Source organism: Empidonax traillii, unplaced genomic scaffold, assembly GCF_003031625.1.
Source record: "Empidonax traillii isolate 1590-97213 ecotype Southwest subspecies unplaced genomic scaffold, ASM303162v1 scaffold191:size1449129, whole genome shotgun sequence".
NCBI lineage: Eukaryota > Metazoa > Chordata > Aves > Passeriformes > Tyrannidae > Empidonax > Empidonax traillii.
In genome coordinates, this window is record NW_020955384.1 from 314866 (window position 1) to 331631 (window position 16766).

General features: G+C 37.7%; 1 protein-coding gene across 1 annotated transcript in view; it reads left to right on the plus strand.

The window, feature by feature from the left end:
• The window catches only part of POLR3B (RNA polymerase III subunit B), a 73455-nt gene that overhangs the window by 41712 nt on the left and 14977 nt on the right, over positions 1-16766 (plus strand). Inside the window, exons 20-23 of the mRNA XM_027886646.1 lie at positions 3798-4007; positions 5799-5957; positions 7340-7457; positions 8757-8899. Of these exons, the coding sequence (XP_027742447.1) occupies positions 3798-4007; positions 5799-5957; positions 7340-7457; positions 8757-8899 (630 nt within the window). The remainder of the gene's footprint in view (positions 1-3797; positions 4008-5798; positions 5958-7339; positions 7458-8756; positions 8900-16766) is intronic.

Consider the following 16766-nt stretch of genomic DNA (forward strand, 5'->3'; position numbering starts at 1 on the left):
TGTGTTAAAATTGAGTAGAGAAAAATAATGTGCTTCAAGGAACTGAGGGCCGGTGGTTTTTTCGTCTTTGACACTTGTGAAAGGCTTGTTGATGGACTGAGAGCCAGAGTCCTCCCAAATTGTATATGGCTGTCCTATGGACAGAGAATCTAAACAACCTCAAAGCGAAAACAGCTGTTGCTGGTCATCACAGCTGCATCTGGGTGCATTGTGGCCACAGCTCTGTTCTGCCACTGCTCTTTGAGGAGTGTTTGTGCTCTGTGACAGTCTCATTTTGACATCTCTCCCTGGTAGCAGGCACAGAAGTGCTTGAGGCAGAAATGAGCCAAACTACTTCCCCCCATTTACCCATAATCTTTTTAACTGACTTCTTAATCTTTATACAGTGAAAGGAGAATTGCTGATGTTTAACATCCAGCTCACTTATTACATGTACTGTGAAAATCTGTCTGAGCTGAGTTGGAGCTCCCTCCGCAAGGTTTACTGCAGCATTTAAAAACTGTACTTCTTCCTCTCTTGGTTTGTGCTCATATAAAAGGACAGAATAGTAGGAAATCCATAGTGAAAACAGGGGATATACAGAAATACAGTGATTCTTTTTTTTGCACGTGCAGTAATAGCCCTTTCGGCTCAAGTAGGTTGATTTTTGTATCCTTGTTAATTGTGACTGTACAGTTTAATGTTGCTCTAAGTAATACACCAGAGAATTGGATTAACACTCATTTTAGCTGGCTGTTTGTTCTGGTGTGTTCTCAAAACTTTCTGCATCAGAATAACAATGCCTCATTTATGCTAAATATCAGTAGATAGCATTTTTATAGTGATTAATTCACACTGAAGGATGATCAAACGATACTTTAAAAGAGAAAAAACCTGACAGGAAATGGAAAAAAAAGGAAGGAATGCACACGTGCATTCACAATATATCAAGTACTGAGAAAAGCAAGAAAATTATCTTTGTTGTATTCAGGTCAACCTTGTGTGTTTTGCTTTAACCAGGGCTAATTACCAATGAAAAAAATTGGTTCTTGCAGTTGGGATAATTATAAATGCGGGTCATTGTGAGCAGGGTTTGTTATGGTGAACTTTAATTATACTTTACTTTTCCTTGGCTGTTTGGCTGGAGCAAACAAGGGCTCTGTTCTTTCAGAGAGAAAACAGAAATAAAGCTGGTGACTTCCTTCATTTCAATGCCCACACAGAGGTCTCATCCCAACACACCAGTCCTCAGAAGAAGAGAGCTGCTGCTTTATTTTAAATAAGCAGATTGTGGTTTAAGGCTGTGGTTTGTTAGCCCAGTTGAGAGAGAACATTATTTGTATAACCATTAAATTCTAGCATTTAGGAATAATATTGCATATGTATGGCATGCTTTTTTGGCCAGTTTATTTCACTTGTGCTCTTGAATCACTCTCTAACCAGTTTCTTTCCTGCTAGGATATCTGTCATAGATATATATGTTTATGTTTTCCATTTGATATGGTATTCGACTCCTGAAGAATTGCCTGAATACAGTTTATTACTGAGGATTAAAATCTCAGTAGTGTCAGTCACTCGTGTCTCCTGAACAGTAGCAGTTCTGTTGGACTTATCTGAAGCTCTGATAAAAATACCAGCTTTGAAATATGTGAAACATCTGAAGAGAAATCATTTGCATTACCTGAAGCGTGTGAAGGTGTCATCTGAAATCTTTGGTTTGTAGGAGACTTATTGTTACTGGGTTCTAAAGAACAAGTTTAGCTCCAGACTTCATCATGTCTTAGCATCCCTAACCAGTGAACCATAGCAGGTACTGCATATAAGCACCTCAGAGGAGAGAAGAATTGCAAGAATTTCAAAAGTGAGGTTTGGCTGACTTGCTCTGGAAAAGATTTCTCTCAGCATCAGGAAAATGTACCCATCTGTGAAACATTTAAGCTGAGCTTTACAGTAGACAACCTGTTCTGAAAGCACACAAATTATTCGTTCTAGATGCAAAGGGAAATATGGTCTAAATCTATAAATTCTTAATTTGGGAGTAGATTTTTCTTATCTGTATACTGGGGAAAAGCAGGTTTTTTTAATCAAAGTACAATGAAAACAATGTCTAATTGAATTCTAAGAAGATAATAGAAATATATTCAAATAGTGGGGTTACTACAAAGGTCTTCAGTGTTGACGAGTCCAGCTCTACCAACTTATGTCTTACTGGAGACAAAAAATACTGTTCAAGGATGATTAATTTCCTTATCCAAGACAAAGATAGAAAAGCAACTGCTGAAAAACAAGAAACAAGGAAAGCCTATCAAGTCTACCACATTTTCCTTGTAATTTGAAAAAGCTGTGCCTGTGGCTTCAAACCTACTTACTAGAACTAAAAAAAAGCCAGATGTGGAAGAGCCTGCTGTAACAGTTCATTTTCAGACAGTATCTGTTGAGCTATCTCTCCGTTCTCATCCTTGGGAAGGATGGACCTGTTGTGGTTTAGGACAGAGAGCTTAGTAGCAAGGACAGGATAGGTCTTTGGAAATGCCTGTAAATGCTGCCTGGTTTTAGAAATTCAGTTTTGTAGACATTTTGTGTAAATGCAGGCATTTGGAAACTGCAAGTAGTTGCATATAAAATGTGAAGCTGACCTCCCCTCTGAGCACATTTGTGTTCAGATGTGCTGTTTTCTGGCTATGTGAAGTCTTGGCTATACACTGGCTATTTTGACCTTTCTGAGAAAGCAGCCAGGCTCTGAAATTGCAGGAGAAAATAGAATAAGCCTTTGAAAGACTTAAATCCTAAGCACAAGTACTGCAGAATATTTAGCACTTAAAACTTTAAAACAGCTCTTCAGACTATAATTTCTTAATTGCTTAGAGACACAGCATAGTGATGGTACAGCAAACTCTAATAACACACGATTGCCTTAACTTTTGTTCTGCTACACAACGGTTTATGTTTCCCTGCTGGGTGTTAATTATTTTTTCCTCAGATTTCAGAAGACATTTTGGCAGTCTGATGGGACAGGGCCAAAAATTTCAGTCTCAAGCTGGGAGGTCTATACAAAGGGCTGAATTCTGAACTGTAAATTTAAAATTAATTTCATGTAAAAAGACAAATATATTATGAGTTAACTTCTACTGTAGTCCTTCTAGCAATGATGCTTCTAATTTCAGAAAGTAAATCAGTCTTGGCTACTGTTAATGGTATGCTTTGTTCGTGCTTTGTCACATTCTAACACAGGCTGCTGTTGAACTAATTATTACCCAGAAAAAGGAAGGGAATATGATGTGGAAGATGTAGAGCTTGATCCACTGTTCTTCTTGAACTCAGTGATAGTCTTCCTATTGATTCTCATGAAATTTTGGATCAGATGTTTCAGGTCTCTGAAACACAAGTTCAGCTCCACAATAAACCCTCACTTGTGGGTGTGAGAACAATAAAGGCAAACTTCCTACTTGCAGGATTCGGTGTCATGATTTTAAAAAATGTCTTATTTACATTCAGTCAAATGGCTTTTATTTATTTATTTGGTTAGTTAGTTAGTTGTTGTTGTTGTTCTTTCTGTATTGATGCTTAGGTTTTCCCTTTTCAAGAAAAACTAAATAATTCTTTCTGGAAGCTTAAATTAAGAAACTACTTATATGTTTATTTAAATATAATAATGTAAAGTTGTTTTGATTTGGTCCATTTTATGAATTTTTTTCCCTTCTTTTCTTGAAGAATTTCTGTGTGGCTTTAGGTAATTTGTATTTAGGTAATTTTTTCACCACAACATTGCTTGAAAACTCGCAAATGTTCACATACTTTTGTTTTTCTCTTACATGCAGGTACTATTGGATACAATCAAAGAAACAGGATAGATACTCTTATGTATCTCCTAGCTTATCCACAAAAGCCAATGGTAAAAACAAAAACAATTGAACTGATAGATTTTGAGAAACTGCCTGCTGGACAGAACGCCACAGTCGCTGTGATGAGCTACAGTGGTTACGATATTGAAGATGCTCTTGTCTTAAATAAGGCCTCTTTAGACAGAGGTAAGAACCATCAATTCTTTCCCACTTCTCTAGTGTGTGCTCTAATACATATTCTAATAAACTTGTTGTCTCATAGTGTTGTCCTGTAATAACTCTTACTGCAGTTACGAGCATTAGATCTCCAGTTAAGAAATCGAATTCCAAAACTGGTTTGAATGCTTTTGTTTGTTTTCTGTATGAATAGTGACTATAATCTATGCTTGCAGTAGTGCAGTGAAGTTGCCAACACTCAAATACACTTCTGAGCCTAGATATTATAAGACAAAATGGCAAACTTCTCGCCTCAAATAAAAAGGTGCAAATACTTAGTTTATGAAAAAGGTAAGGTATTAGTTAGTCTGTTGTGTTGAGCTGGCCTTTTAGGGGGTTACCTGAACCTTTGTTGTTTACTAACAGAGAGGTCTCATTATTTTCACTTGTAACAAAAGCAATAGATGAAATTCGACTTGTAAATATATTTAGGAAAGGAATAGAACCCAAGGCAGTCTGTGTCATTGTGAGCTTGGTTTTCTGAAGGAGCAATGGCAGTATCGCCTAGGTTCTGAGAGGAATTAATAGTATTGTCCAAAGCAAAGTAATTCAGCATTTATTCAGAGTTAAACTAATGACCCACTTCCTTAAGAAAATATCAACTCTGCAGCACAGTGTATTTTAAGTAAATGTACATAAGCACCAAAGAGAAGGTTAGCTAAGTGAAACCCATGTGTGCGTAGATCTTGCTCTCTCTCCACACTTTTTTGGGGCTTTATGTTAATGCTGCTGGGGATTGGAGGAGAGTCACCTGAAAACTTAGTCTCTCTTCTCTCTGTTCTCTAAATAAATTCCTATAAGAGCAGACCCAGTGCAGTGATCAAATTGGTTTTAGTTTTGGGCGGCCAAAATCAGATTCGTCCATTACTTTATTCCCCCACCTCCAACTCCCTTCCTCCTAGTTGCTAGGCAGCAGTGATAGTATTCCTAGACATGTATCTTTGGCATTAATGTCTGCTGCATTTAATTTATGCCTTCTTTTCTAAAACAACAACAGGCATGATTTAAAACTGAATGTTTTCTGGTAGACTGGTAACATTTACAGGGAGAGCTGTAGTGCTTGTCAGGAGTTGCTTAACATAATCTAAAAATGTTGGTGTACTGTATGTGGCCACAACTATCTTTCAGATAAGCTAAAATAAAACAGGATTACTAGAAAACCTTGCTCTTGGTTGTCTGTAATTCTAAATGCAATTAAAGTCTTTGGTATCATGGTTAGTTGATGTACTTGGAGAGAAATTCCAGAGATGCTACTTTTCTCATCTGAAGACCAAAACCCCCTTATTTTATAATAATATATGTAATTCTGATTTTTTTCAGTTGGGAAAAAAACAAGTGAGTAATGGGATGATTATGTTGACCACTCAATCAGTACTTTCCTGGTAGACTAGCTTGTGTCAGCCACAAACATGAGTAAAAGTTCAGGTTTCTTAGAACTCATGAAAGGAAGAGGTTCTATTCTTGTCCTATTACAGTCTCTTCTCCTATGTTTGGTCTCACTGGGGACCGCCAGAGGTAAGAGAAATGATGTGTTCGCGTGTGTGCAGAGGTATAGAAGCAGATGAGCACAATTCAGAATTGGACTGTAGTCCAGGGTCTGAAAAAAGTAGCATATGTGGTCTGATGTTTAAATTGTGAACTACTAGGTGTCCGTGTACCATGCTGTGCATATTCAAGCCAATGAATAACCTAATTTTAAAAATATTTTATATTCTGTAGCTCAGTAGGCATATCAGCTTTCTTGTTTGTGTTACGTTTTAGGCTTTGGAAGGTGTCTTGTATACAAGAATGCCAAGTGTACGCTGAAGCGCTACACAAACCAGACATTTGACAAAGTTATGGGTCCCATGTTGGATGCAGCTACCCGGAAACCAATCTGGCGCCATGAAATTTTAGATGCTGATGGTATCTGCTCTCCAGGTATGTCAAACTGCGTGGTCATCCATGGCATGTTCAGAATCGTAGTAGAAATTAATGCTCCGTTAGTATTTCTTGTGCGCCTTGTTCTATACTTAGTGTTTTGGAGTTTTGTCGTGAAGGTTGACAGCTTTGTAATAGAAAATTAAAAAACGGGTGCTGAAAGCAGTGTGGTACCAGTCATTGGGTTTTTTTTTTTTCTACATTAGAAAAGGGAGCCTTATATTTAAGTAGAAGAGTGAGTCTTTAGCAGTGAGAATCTATCGAAGCATTAGAGCTTGTATTCTTCACATATCCCCAAACTGGCAAACTCTTAGTACTGTAGGTTTTTGTGGGTTGTCCCTCATGTCCTGTTGGTTTTTTAAGGATAGAAATAAATTCCTTGCTATTTTGATTTCATGTGTCAAAATTTCCTTGCATGCTGTCAGTCAATGAAGATGTTTGAGGAAGTAAAACTGTGTGTTTTTAACACTTTAGAAAGATGTTTGGAGAGAGATAAGAAAATAAATACAACTACATTTACATAGGAGGATAGGTGTATAACTTTCCAATGGTAATGGATTTTAGAAGGAATCCTCTCATACTGTCATCCTTCAGTTAGAAAATGGCTTAATAGATCTGCTGAGGTCTAATAAGGAAGGTGTTGTAAAAGGCACTAAACTTAATTCCATTATAGCTCCACAGTTGGGTCAGTTTTGCTCTTTAACACATCACAATGGAGCTTTCAAAGTTAATTAAGAAAAAAAAGGCAAGAATCTTCTGAAGTATTAGGATTGATAAGACTGGGTTGGACTCCAGACTGAGACTGTTCTCAGCATGTAGGTAAAAACCTATTTGAGATGGTTCATGTGGACAGAAGAGACACATACTGAAGTTCAGTGTAATTTTGTGGAGAAGGTGGGAGGTAGGTACTTGGTGTGCAGTTGTATCATTAGGCGTGTTACTGATCTAGTTTTCTGTGTGAAGGGAAGGATAAGGGAGTGGAATGGGAATAAGCTGCGTATGACACCAGAATCAATAGAAATATGTAAATGCAAGGAGAGACTGATGTCACAAATTTCGATGCAAATTTCTAAAATTTGTCAGTTAAAATGTTGCTTGTTAGTATTCTCCATACTTAAAACAGATGGCTTTTGACCAAGGTATGTTGAACAGCTGTTCTCTCAGTGCACCCAGCATGCAAGCTGTTCTGTTTTGGTTTACTAAAGAAAGCTAGTTTAATGATTCCCTTAACATGCAATATTTAGTAAAATAACATGGACATGTTCCCTCCAGTTTGTTTTGCAGCTTACCTTTTTTTTTTTTTTTTTTTAAAGCTTAAAATGTATTTCTAACACAGGTAGCCGGATATGGTTTCATGATGCTTTTTTTCTTGATCTTTGTAGGTGAAAAGGTAGAAAATAAGCAAGTCCTTGTGAACAAATCTATGCCAACTGTGACCCAGACACCTCTGGAAGGAAGCAGTGTGCCTCAGCAGCCACAGTACAAAGATGTGCCAGTAACGTAGGTTGCAACAAATTTTATAGTTGGGGAAGGTACATGGAGGAAAAGTATCGGGGAAAATACTAAATTCTAGAAAATTAAAAGGAATAAACTTCCCTCTGCAAATTAGATCGAGTTCTCTAGGCCTTGATTTTGCGCAGGATTTTTCAGGGCCTCGGTTGTTCTCAGAAGTGTGTAGCCACTTACTTACTCATTAGTAAGTTAGCTACTGGCACCTGGAATGCTGGAATTGTGAAGAAAGGGAGGAACTCTCCTGAAGAGGGATGCATAGAAAGGCATCCCTGAGTAGGTTTTCAGGAGAAAGTGAGGAGAGAGGTAAAACAGTGGAGTAGGGGAGAGATGTCACTCATGATGAAATGATGAAGAAACAGGAGAAAAGCAGGAGGAGTGGAAGAGAAGAGAACACGTGTGTACCCAGTGAGGTGGCACATCTCCTCCATACTTGCTCCTGCAGAAAATGGCCAGTGCTGACTGGTGCTCAGCCTTTACCTTGCCAGGCAGGAGGCCAGGAGATGGAAGTCTTCCTATGTCAGGGACTGACAGCTCATTATGGCCATTCCAACTGGAAAGACACCAGTGAATGGGAAAGAACAATCAGTAAAAGTTTTTCCTATCTTGTCCTGAAAGAACCAGAAAGGACTTCTGAGGTGTGAGATTAAAATTTCATAATAAATGTAAAAATAAATAAATAATGAAGGGCTTGTCATTGTTTTGTCAGGAGTAGCCTTGACAGTTTGGTAAACTAGCAGAGAGCAAGGCAAGCAATTGGTGCCCAGATCAGAAAGGCAGAAATAGCTTTGCTGTACATTTTTGTGTTTCATAAGCAATAGAAAGCTCTAGGTTTACTGCTACAAGCTTATTACTAAGAAGTGAGGCAACAGTGTAATTTTTGTAATTTTTAAATACTGAAAGTATATTCCTTTAACTCCCTTCTTCAATTATAAATCTGTATTTGGCATTTTTTTGTTTAACTGAAGATCCAGAAATTTAAAATATATAAGAAAGCTTTTGCTGTCAAGAAGTGCCCATGTGTCAAAAAAATATACCTTGTTCTTTTCAAACTCAGCTTAATTCTCCCTTACTTTCTGTTGTATCTCTTGAACCTTTTATTTTCCAGAAACATACTGTACTCTGGAAGTTATATGTAAACTTATATATGGGGAGTAAAGATTTTATATATATATAGAAGTTCCATGAAGATTACAGTTTGGCCAGAAGCTTACCAATACACAGATAGTTGTTTGTAACTTGTGTTTGGTTCATCGAAGTAAAACTAATGTTTTTTGCTTCTTCTACTAGCTACAAAGGTGCCACTGACTCTTACATTGAAAAAGTAATGATTTCATCAAATGCAGAGGATGCTTTCTTGATCAAAATGTTGCTGAGGCAAACTAGACGTCCAGAAATTGGAGATAAATTTAGCAGCCGTCATGGGCAGAAAGGTAAGCTACACATTTAATAAAAATAAATTCATGTTGTGTATGCCCATACACAACATCACATCAGTGGTTTGGTTCAGATCTTTTATGAATACAGTGATAGAAAACCATATTCCTTTTTTTGGTTGAGTTCACCTAATTTAGCAGTGATGTTTCTGAAACTGAGGACGGGTATGGACAAACACAACTCTCAGTTGACTTACAAATCTGGAAAATAGAAAAAATACAAACAACCAAAACAAAACGCCAAGCAAACAACAACAACAAAAAAGGGGGTTTGAGGTTTGGTTGTGGTTTTTTTCCGAGGTGAGAATTTTGGTTTAAGTGATAGGTTTGTCAATGGGTTATCAAGAGAGAGACTGGAGAAAAGAGTGAAAGGGCCTATTCTTAACAGACAGAAAAGACCAGAGATCAAATGGGAGGTTTGCAAGTCATCTGTGCAGACATACTGCTCTAAAGACTGCAGATAGATAGCTCAGAGCAGTGGTGTGAAAGGGGAGCAAATCAGGAACACAACAAGGAGTGCATCAGCAGAGACTTGAAAATACACCTGGGACGTGATCTAGAGCACCTCTGGATCTTCACAGCAAAAACCGAATATGGGTACCTGCTAGGAAGCTGCTTGGTTCTCAAATTTTAATGTTAATAGTAAGATGAAAACCAGTAACCTGTTCCCTTATCTACATTGGACTCCCTTTGACCATAATGTCAAAAAAAAATGTTTCAGATCATCCTCTCTGAATCTCAAAGGCTTGGGAGGTGTGAGAGGGATATTAAGAAAGAAGTGATTGAAAACAGTCTGACTGTAACTGATTTAAAAACATGTTTTGGTCTAATTGGTCTCTGTGTGGGGACAGGTTTTGACATGTTCTCATCTCCCTGTATACTTGGAAAATCTAGATTTTTAGTATTTGTAGCATGACTTTCTGCCTTACAGTATCTTCTGTAAGGCATTACCTGAATGTTGTAACCTTGTTACGTTTTTAAGGTCTTATTTTGGTTTGAGAACATTGCTTGGTCTCTTGGCAGATGTGGTGAGGAGGCAAAGAGTGTGATATTACCAAATCCTTTTCATGGCAGCACATACACCCCTTGTGATCCTGCCTTAATAACTACTGCAATAAAAACTTACTTCCTTGCTTTGACTTCTGAGGAACCAGAAGCAGAACATCGAGTGTAAAGTACACCAACCTCTGACATATGGTGACATAAGTATCTTCTAGGCCTGTGTGGAGAGCAGAGGGAGGGAACTGAGGAAATAACAGAAGAGATTGTTTAGATTTGGAAGCTAGTTCTTAAAACCAGTCATGGTTAATGAACTTTGCAGAAATACGTCGAATTACAGTACTAGTTAATGGATATCTTGCAAACCAGCTGGCCGTATGTGAGCAGCATTCTCTTTGTCAGAAGACACATGGGAGAGAGTGATTTTTGTGAGGAGGAACTCCCTGAAAGCATCCCTTTCAGCACCTTGTGACACAGTCCAACTCCACTCCCAGCATCACGTTGGATTTGATCTTGTGCTGATTCACCAGTTCATTTGTTGTGATCCTGTATTCTTGAAGCAGAACCAAAGAACTGTGTGAGTAAATATGCCCTGGAGTCAGCAGGAATCTGGTACTTGACAGCATCCATATGCAGATCTGAGCCAATGATAAGAGATGAAACTGCAGCATATGTCACTAGTAGACAGGCGCTGTGCAGCTCTGGAGCTCTCTTAAATGAAACTTAAACAGAATCACTTCCAGAATATTTAGTGCTTGTATGATTGAAAGAGGTATGAAGAGTGGTTGCTTACAACTGACCCCAGGCACCAGCAAGAAGTGATTCCTATGGAATGTGACATTTTTATAATGTTCCGTGCCACTGTTCGCTTCTTTGCTCATGTCTGTAGCCTGAAGTCAAACCTGCACTCCTTTATGACTTTGTGGGGCTATGGAAGTACATAAGCGTCGGTGGCAATGAGATGGCCAGGTGTAATCAAAGTGAAAGACTGTATCTCTGTCATGAGCTGCAGAGCTAACCACAGTAATCCACATTTCTGCAGTTTCCAGGTGAGGGTATCAGGACATCTACCTTGAGCAAACCTGTCAATTAGAAGAGGTAAAATGGGTACAGAAGACAGTAGTTCATCACAGTTGTCAGCTGTTTCCAGATGTTGCCTCAAGTTTGTGTGTTACATATATATGACTGGTCAATGCAATTTTTCCCCAGCTCTCTCCAAGATCACCCATACTTCACAGTGCCTTTCCACAGACCTACAAAACTGGTTCTTGAAACTCTGTATTCTCAAGAAATGCTTCCATTGTTTCTGTTGCCATTAAGAAATAGAAGCTCTTCTGATGAGCATTGAAACACTTCTCCTGATTGTATTTTTAAGATGTCTTTTGACCTAAAAGTAGGAAGCTGGTACTCTGCAGGACAATTTTTCATACTAGAATTAAAAAAATACCAAAACACTACAAATTATATTAAAGAAGCTGATTGGTTAATCATGAGAAGTATGTATGGGGGCTTGCATGAAAAAATTAAACAGGTTAAGTTTTTCTCCTCATTTGGGTTATTGATGTGCACCTATTGAAATAGTTGAACAGAATTTAAATGGAACTGATTTTCATATCTCTTCAAACATTAACAAAAAGGATACTCCACAAATCTAGAACCATCAGAGGAGAAAAAGTGGAAGAATGACAGAAGGAAACATAATTGAGTCAGGCAGGCTGCAGTGTGCCTTTAGGGTGCCAAGGACCTTCCATGGCACTAGATGTACATAAGGCGTCTCACAGTCCAGAGCAAACAAATACCTGTGGAAATCCCATAGTCATGAAAAACAATATCCTAAATGCTGTAGAGAACTTTGAAAGCACCCATGATTGTCCTGGCATTGCATCAGGAACATTGCAGCTGTTGTGTTACAGAGGTTGCAGGCATGTCCTTGTAACTATGCAGCACATCAGTCTGTAGCAATCCCTTGTGAGCAGGGGAGTGATCATATTCTAAATCACTACATTCTGCAAGGACACATAGCCTTCCTAGTAGTGAACCTCCCAGTTCACTGGCTTGTAGTGCGTTATGGGAAAAGATGTTAACAATAAATGGGAGAAAGGAGAAAAAAAGATAAGATACCTTTGATAGATACTAAGAAAAAATACTGACACTAAGTTCACTGTATACAATGAAGAACCAAATACTGACAGTAACAAAACTGGAGAAAAGGTGTGAAAAGGAAAGAAAAAAATCCTCCTTTAATAGCTGTTTAAAATTATATCTAGTATCAGCCCTCTCTGACATCAAACCAGGGAAGGATCAGTCATAACAGAAGAATATAGACAATCATGAAACAGAAATCATAATATTTACAGTTTAACTTTTTCCATTGAGAGAATTTTTAATTAGCCCTGAATTCTTCTCTCATCTTTGAATGAATGCCGGCTATTACCACTCTGAGTTTAATTTGTGAGTGTTAGCTTTAAGCCTGTTACAGGGCCATTTAAACCTACGATGAGCTTAAACTAACAAGTACCATGGTTCAAGTGAGAAGGAGAGAAAGCACATTTCGATCTGTATTGTCAATTTTTTTTTTGTGAAAAATATTTTTATTTTCTAGAAGGAGTGCGTGAAGATGAGATTTGATTTTATGGAATTGTAGAAGTAGTAGTTCTAAAATAGTTAAATACATGCAAAACAAGAGATTGCACAAACCATCTCTCGAGTTTTTTTACGGTCTTCTTCCTGTATTCCAAATTGATTTGTATTTCAAAGCTGTGCTTTGTCACTGGGGCAGAAGGAAGCAGAGTAAGGGAATTAGAAAGTGTCTGGGATACAACAGATTAAATCTCACAAACCAGCCTTAGCCTTTTGTTACAGAAAAGCCTTTCGTTAAATATGTAGGTAGATTTTGTAGGCCTCTGTAATGATACAGATCTATGTCACTGCCTCTGTATTTGCTACCTTCTTTGTGTCCTCTCACATGTCAACATGGTATTGGCAAGGGTCACCACTTCTGGCGTGTCCACCACACCCTCTTTTCACGCGAGTCCGTGCTTTAAGTACACTCCTTCCAAACTGCCTGTGAAAGGTTGCCTTTCCTTCAAGACCTGTCAAGAAAGAAGTATATGGGCAGAAGGAAAAAACAAAACAAAACAAAACAAATGAGGCCACCATGTTGTGTTCTGAAATGCAAATATTTTGCTCTAGTTCAATATTCATCTTCAAACTAGATGTTTTGCAGGAAGATCTTTGGGGCTGGGACTGTCCCTGTAGTCTGTAAAGTCTTTAAGCTTCTACTATCTCACAAGTAAACAGCTACCTATCAGAGAGGATTTATCCCGACCTGCAGGACTTTGTTTTAACTATATTGCATCATATATTTTTTAGAAGGATAAAGAAACTTTTTTTGTTAATTATTTTGTTGTTTTAATCTTGTATTCTTCAAGCAAAGTCACTTTTCAAAGCACAGAAGGTTTAAGAGTTGTTAAGCTGAAGAAGCTTCTTCTGAGTTCCATAGAAACTAAATTATTATATTTCCAGATTTCCTCTTGCTTTGCTACAAGTCACAATGAGGAAAAAGTTGGGCTCCTTTGATGTGAAAAAAAGCAATATAACACTTCTCTGAAAGAACATTTCTCAGTCTCTCATGTGAAAAAGGATTAACACCTCCAACAAAGGTCCTGTAGATCACAGAACTAAGAAGCAATACTGAACAGTATTCCTGAGGAGTGGAAAAACTGTATTTAAGCAAGAGATTGTTTGAACTGGCAAACAGAAGCTTTTTAATAGCTGAAGATCTAAGATCAAGGATTAAACCTTTCTGAAGTATCTGCACTTAAACAACTCTAAAGACAAGGAAGCGAGTTTAAATTCATGAAAGATGGTCTTTGTTTTCCTAAATGAACCATGTTCTTTAGTGTCAAAACAAAATCCATTCACAGCATTGTCAACTACATAAACTTCATGACAATACCACTTATCTAACCAAGTCTGACCTTGCTTACTTTCTGAAATTTTTACTAGTTTGAGCATCTGCCTCCTCTCCTGCTCGCCGAATTTCATAGTTGAGAACAACTTATCTTTCTTCTTTTAATGGGCACTTGTGCAGTGTGTATAAGCAGAACATGTAAAATAAGATGTTAGTTTTAAATGGCTACTTGTGTCATTTTCCCCCATGTTACAAGTCAGACTTAGTACTTATCTCTAATAGAACATCAGTGGGTTTATAGTAATTATATGGTTGAAGTGGCATTAAGAAGAATTTGCTGTTATCGACTGCAGGAATGTGTGATGATTAGTAGTTATTAGGCATCAGGAAAGGTAGGGATTTCTTAGCTTGTTTTTATCTTCAGAAGTTGAATATGAGAAAACGTAAGACTACTATTAAAACTTCTCATGCCATTTTTTCTGTTTATTTTTAACAAAACCACTGCTTAGCTTGCTGTCTTAAGAAGAAAATTACAGCATTTTTTTATCTCAAGCAGCAAACAGGTAACCTTCTGACCTTTTCAGTAAATCCTCAACTGAACCTCTGAAATTAGGGTGATTTAGCGTTTTATGGCACAGAATAAAAATCTCTAATTCTGTTTCCAAATAGTGTATCCTGAACACACATTTTATTAAGCTCCTGACTCATTCAGCCATGTGTATTTTGTAAAGTTCCTATGGTTATTGTTTTACAATAGCTGCTTCCAGAAGCATTGTAAGGGTTTCAATTAATCAGCTCTTTGTGTGCTTCAGACTATGCAAATTTATCACATCAGGCCATTCAGCAGCTCATGGGAAAGCAGTGTACAAACTGTATTGTCTTCTAGCACCTCCTCTCATTTAGAGTGATGTTTTTAATAAGAAAACTAATCAAGTTTACTTATGCATTATTTATCTGTTAATTTTAATTCTGTTCTTTACCTCTTATGTCAAATGGGATGTAGCAAGTGATATGATAGATCAGTGAATGATTCAATATTGAACAAAGCTTATGTGATGCAGCACTTTTTTCTTCTAGACTTGTTTTATGCTTAGTTAGACAACACAGTATGTAATTAGAGAGTTTTGAGGCAGCTGTACTTTTTTTGTTTAGCTAGTTAGTTTACTAATTTTTGCAGATCTATTTGTCACTTGCCCATAATATACAGCGCTGTGTTACAGCTACAACTTCGCTTAATTATGTGACATAGTCTTATTTCTCAAGAGTATTCCCAAATTCTGGCAAATCTGGTAAACCTAAAATGGATGCCTTTCAAGATAGTTTTAGTTCTTTTAACACCATATCATTAGAATAAGTAAACAAGCACATTTAGTAATGTGCTTCTTTTTATCTTGCTGATAGAAACCGGTATTACTGCTGCTTCTATTCACTGAGTCTCCTTTGCTCTCTAATGTCCCTCCTGCTGGTAGTAATTAGTTTTCTATATTAGGTTGTTTTGACTTATTTGGTGATTTTTTTTTTTCATTTGGCATGTGTGGGTATAGAAGGCATCTTATCAATAGCCCGGTGAAAAACTTTCCCATACTGTTTTGTTTTCTCCCTGCCCCCTTCCAGCCGCCCCCCTTCCCCCTCTGCTAAACTGGGGTTTTACAAGTCTGGGTATGTTCGTGGTTGTCAGCAAACTGTAAAACCAACCACATGAAAGGTAGCAATCCTGGAAACCCAAGTTTCTGCTGATTAAGAAAAGAAACTATTAGAGGACAAAAGTACAGGGATGAGGGGATCTTTATGGTCTGTCAGGGCCTTGTGGAGGTACATGGGTTGGAGATGCTGTCGGCATTGATGCTGATAACGTGTGTGGAGCTGGGGGCCATCGAGCATAGTCAGGGGGCTGTCGTTTACTGGCTGGCGTACAATAGCACTGAAAAACACTGCCAATGGCTGTTTTATACTTGCATGTTAAACCACTGTAGATGTCTTACTGAGGTTTATTCTCATTTAAACTGTTACCCTTGCATTAAGCTGCCATGCTTATTAATGCATTTTTTTTTCTTTTTGATATCATGAAAGTTTCGTAGCATTTTCACTGATTTTCCCTCTTAAGATGACATTATGAAATTGATTTATAAAGGTTTTTTTCTAGAATTTAATTTGGTTTTCAATTGGAAAGAAATGAGATGTTGCAAGCTGCGAGACGCTTTCTTGCTCAAACATATAACCTTCTAGTTAATCCACATTAAAAAAAATTTTGTTATTTGCTTTGTCTGCAGCCTTTTCTGGTTGTTAATGTTTGATTCTTGTACTAGATGAGACTCCAGAATGTACAGATGAGAGCCAATTCAGGCCCACTGCAGTATAGCATTTAGTCTTGAATTGTATCGCTCGATTTCAGATGCAGCGTATAAAAACTGTGAGAGGAAGGGAAGTAAACTAAACCAAATTGTTTTGTATGTTGTCTGTGAATGCTGGGGATCAGTTTTCATGTGATGTCTAAATCAGTAACAGTTAAGAAATATTAGCCTGTAGTAAAGCCACAGAGCAAAATTGCCCATTAGTTCTTGTGTGCCCTGTTTATGAATGTTGTATGGGGAGTACTTGGGCAGCTCAGTTGTGAAACACAATTCATACTTGGACAGGGCAATATTTGGAACTTTAGGCTGTCTTAAATCCAGCCCCTTCTTTTCTCTTTAGTGTTTTATTAGCCAGTTGCAAGTGATAATTCCACTTATGTGGATTAATTCACTTGATTGCTTTTTTTGCAGCTGTTGGCTTCCCTGGTACTCCCCTGCTGCAAACCCGGCTCAGTGATCAGGCATGAAAAAGAGTAGCAAATTCAGGAGCTTGAAGTGCAGACCTGCAAGCATTAGTCTCTCAAAGAGCTTCTGAAGGCAAGCAATTGCAAAATAAAATCATGTTTACATTTTGAAATTAAGTTACTTGCTTCTACAAGTA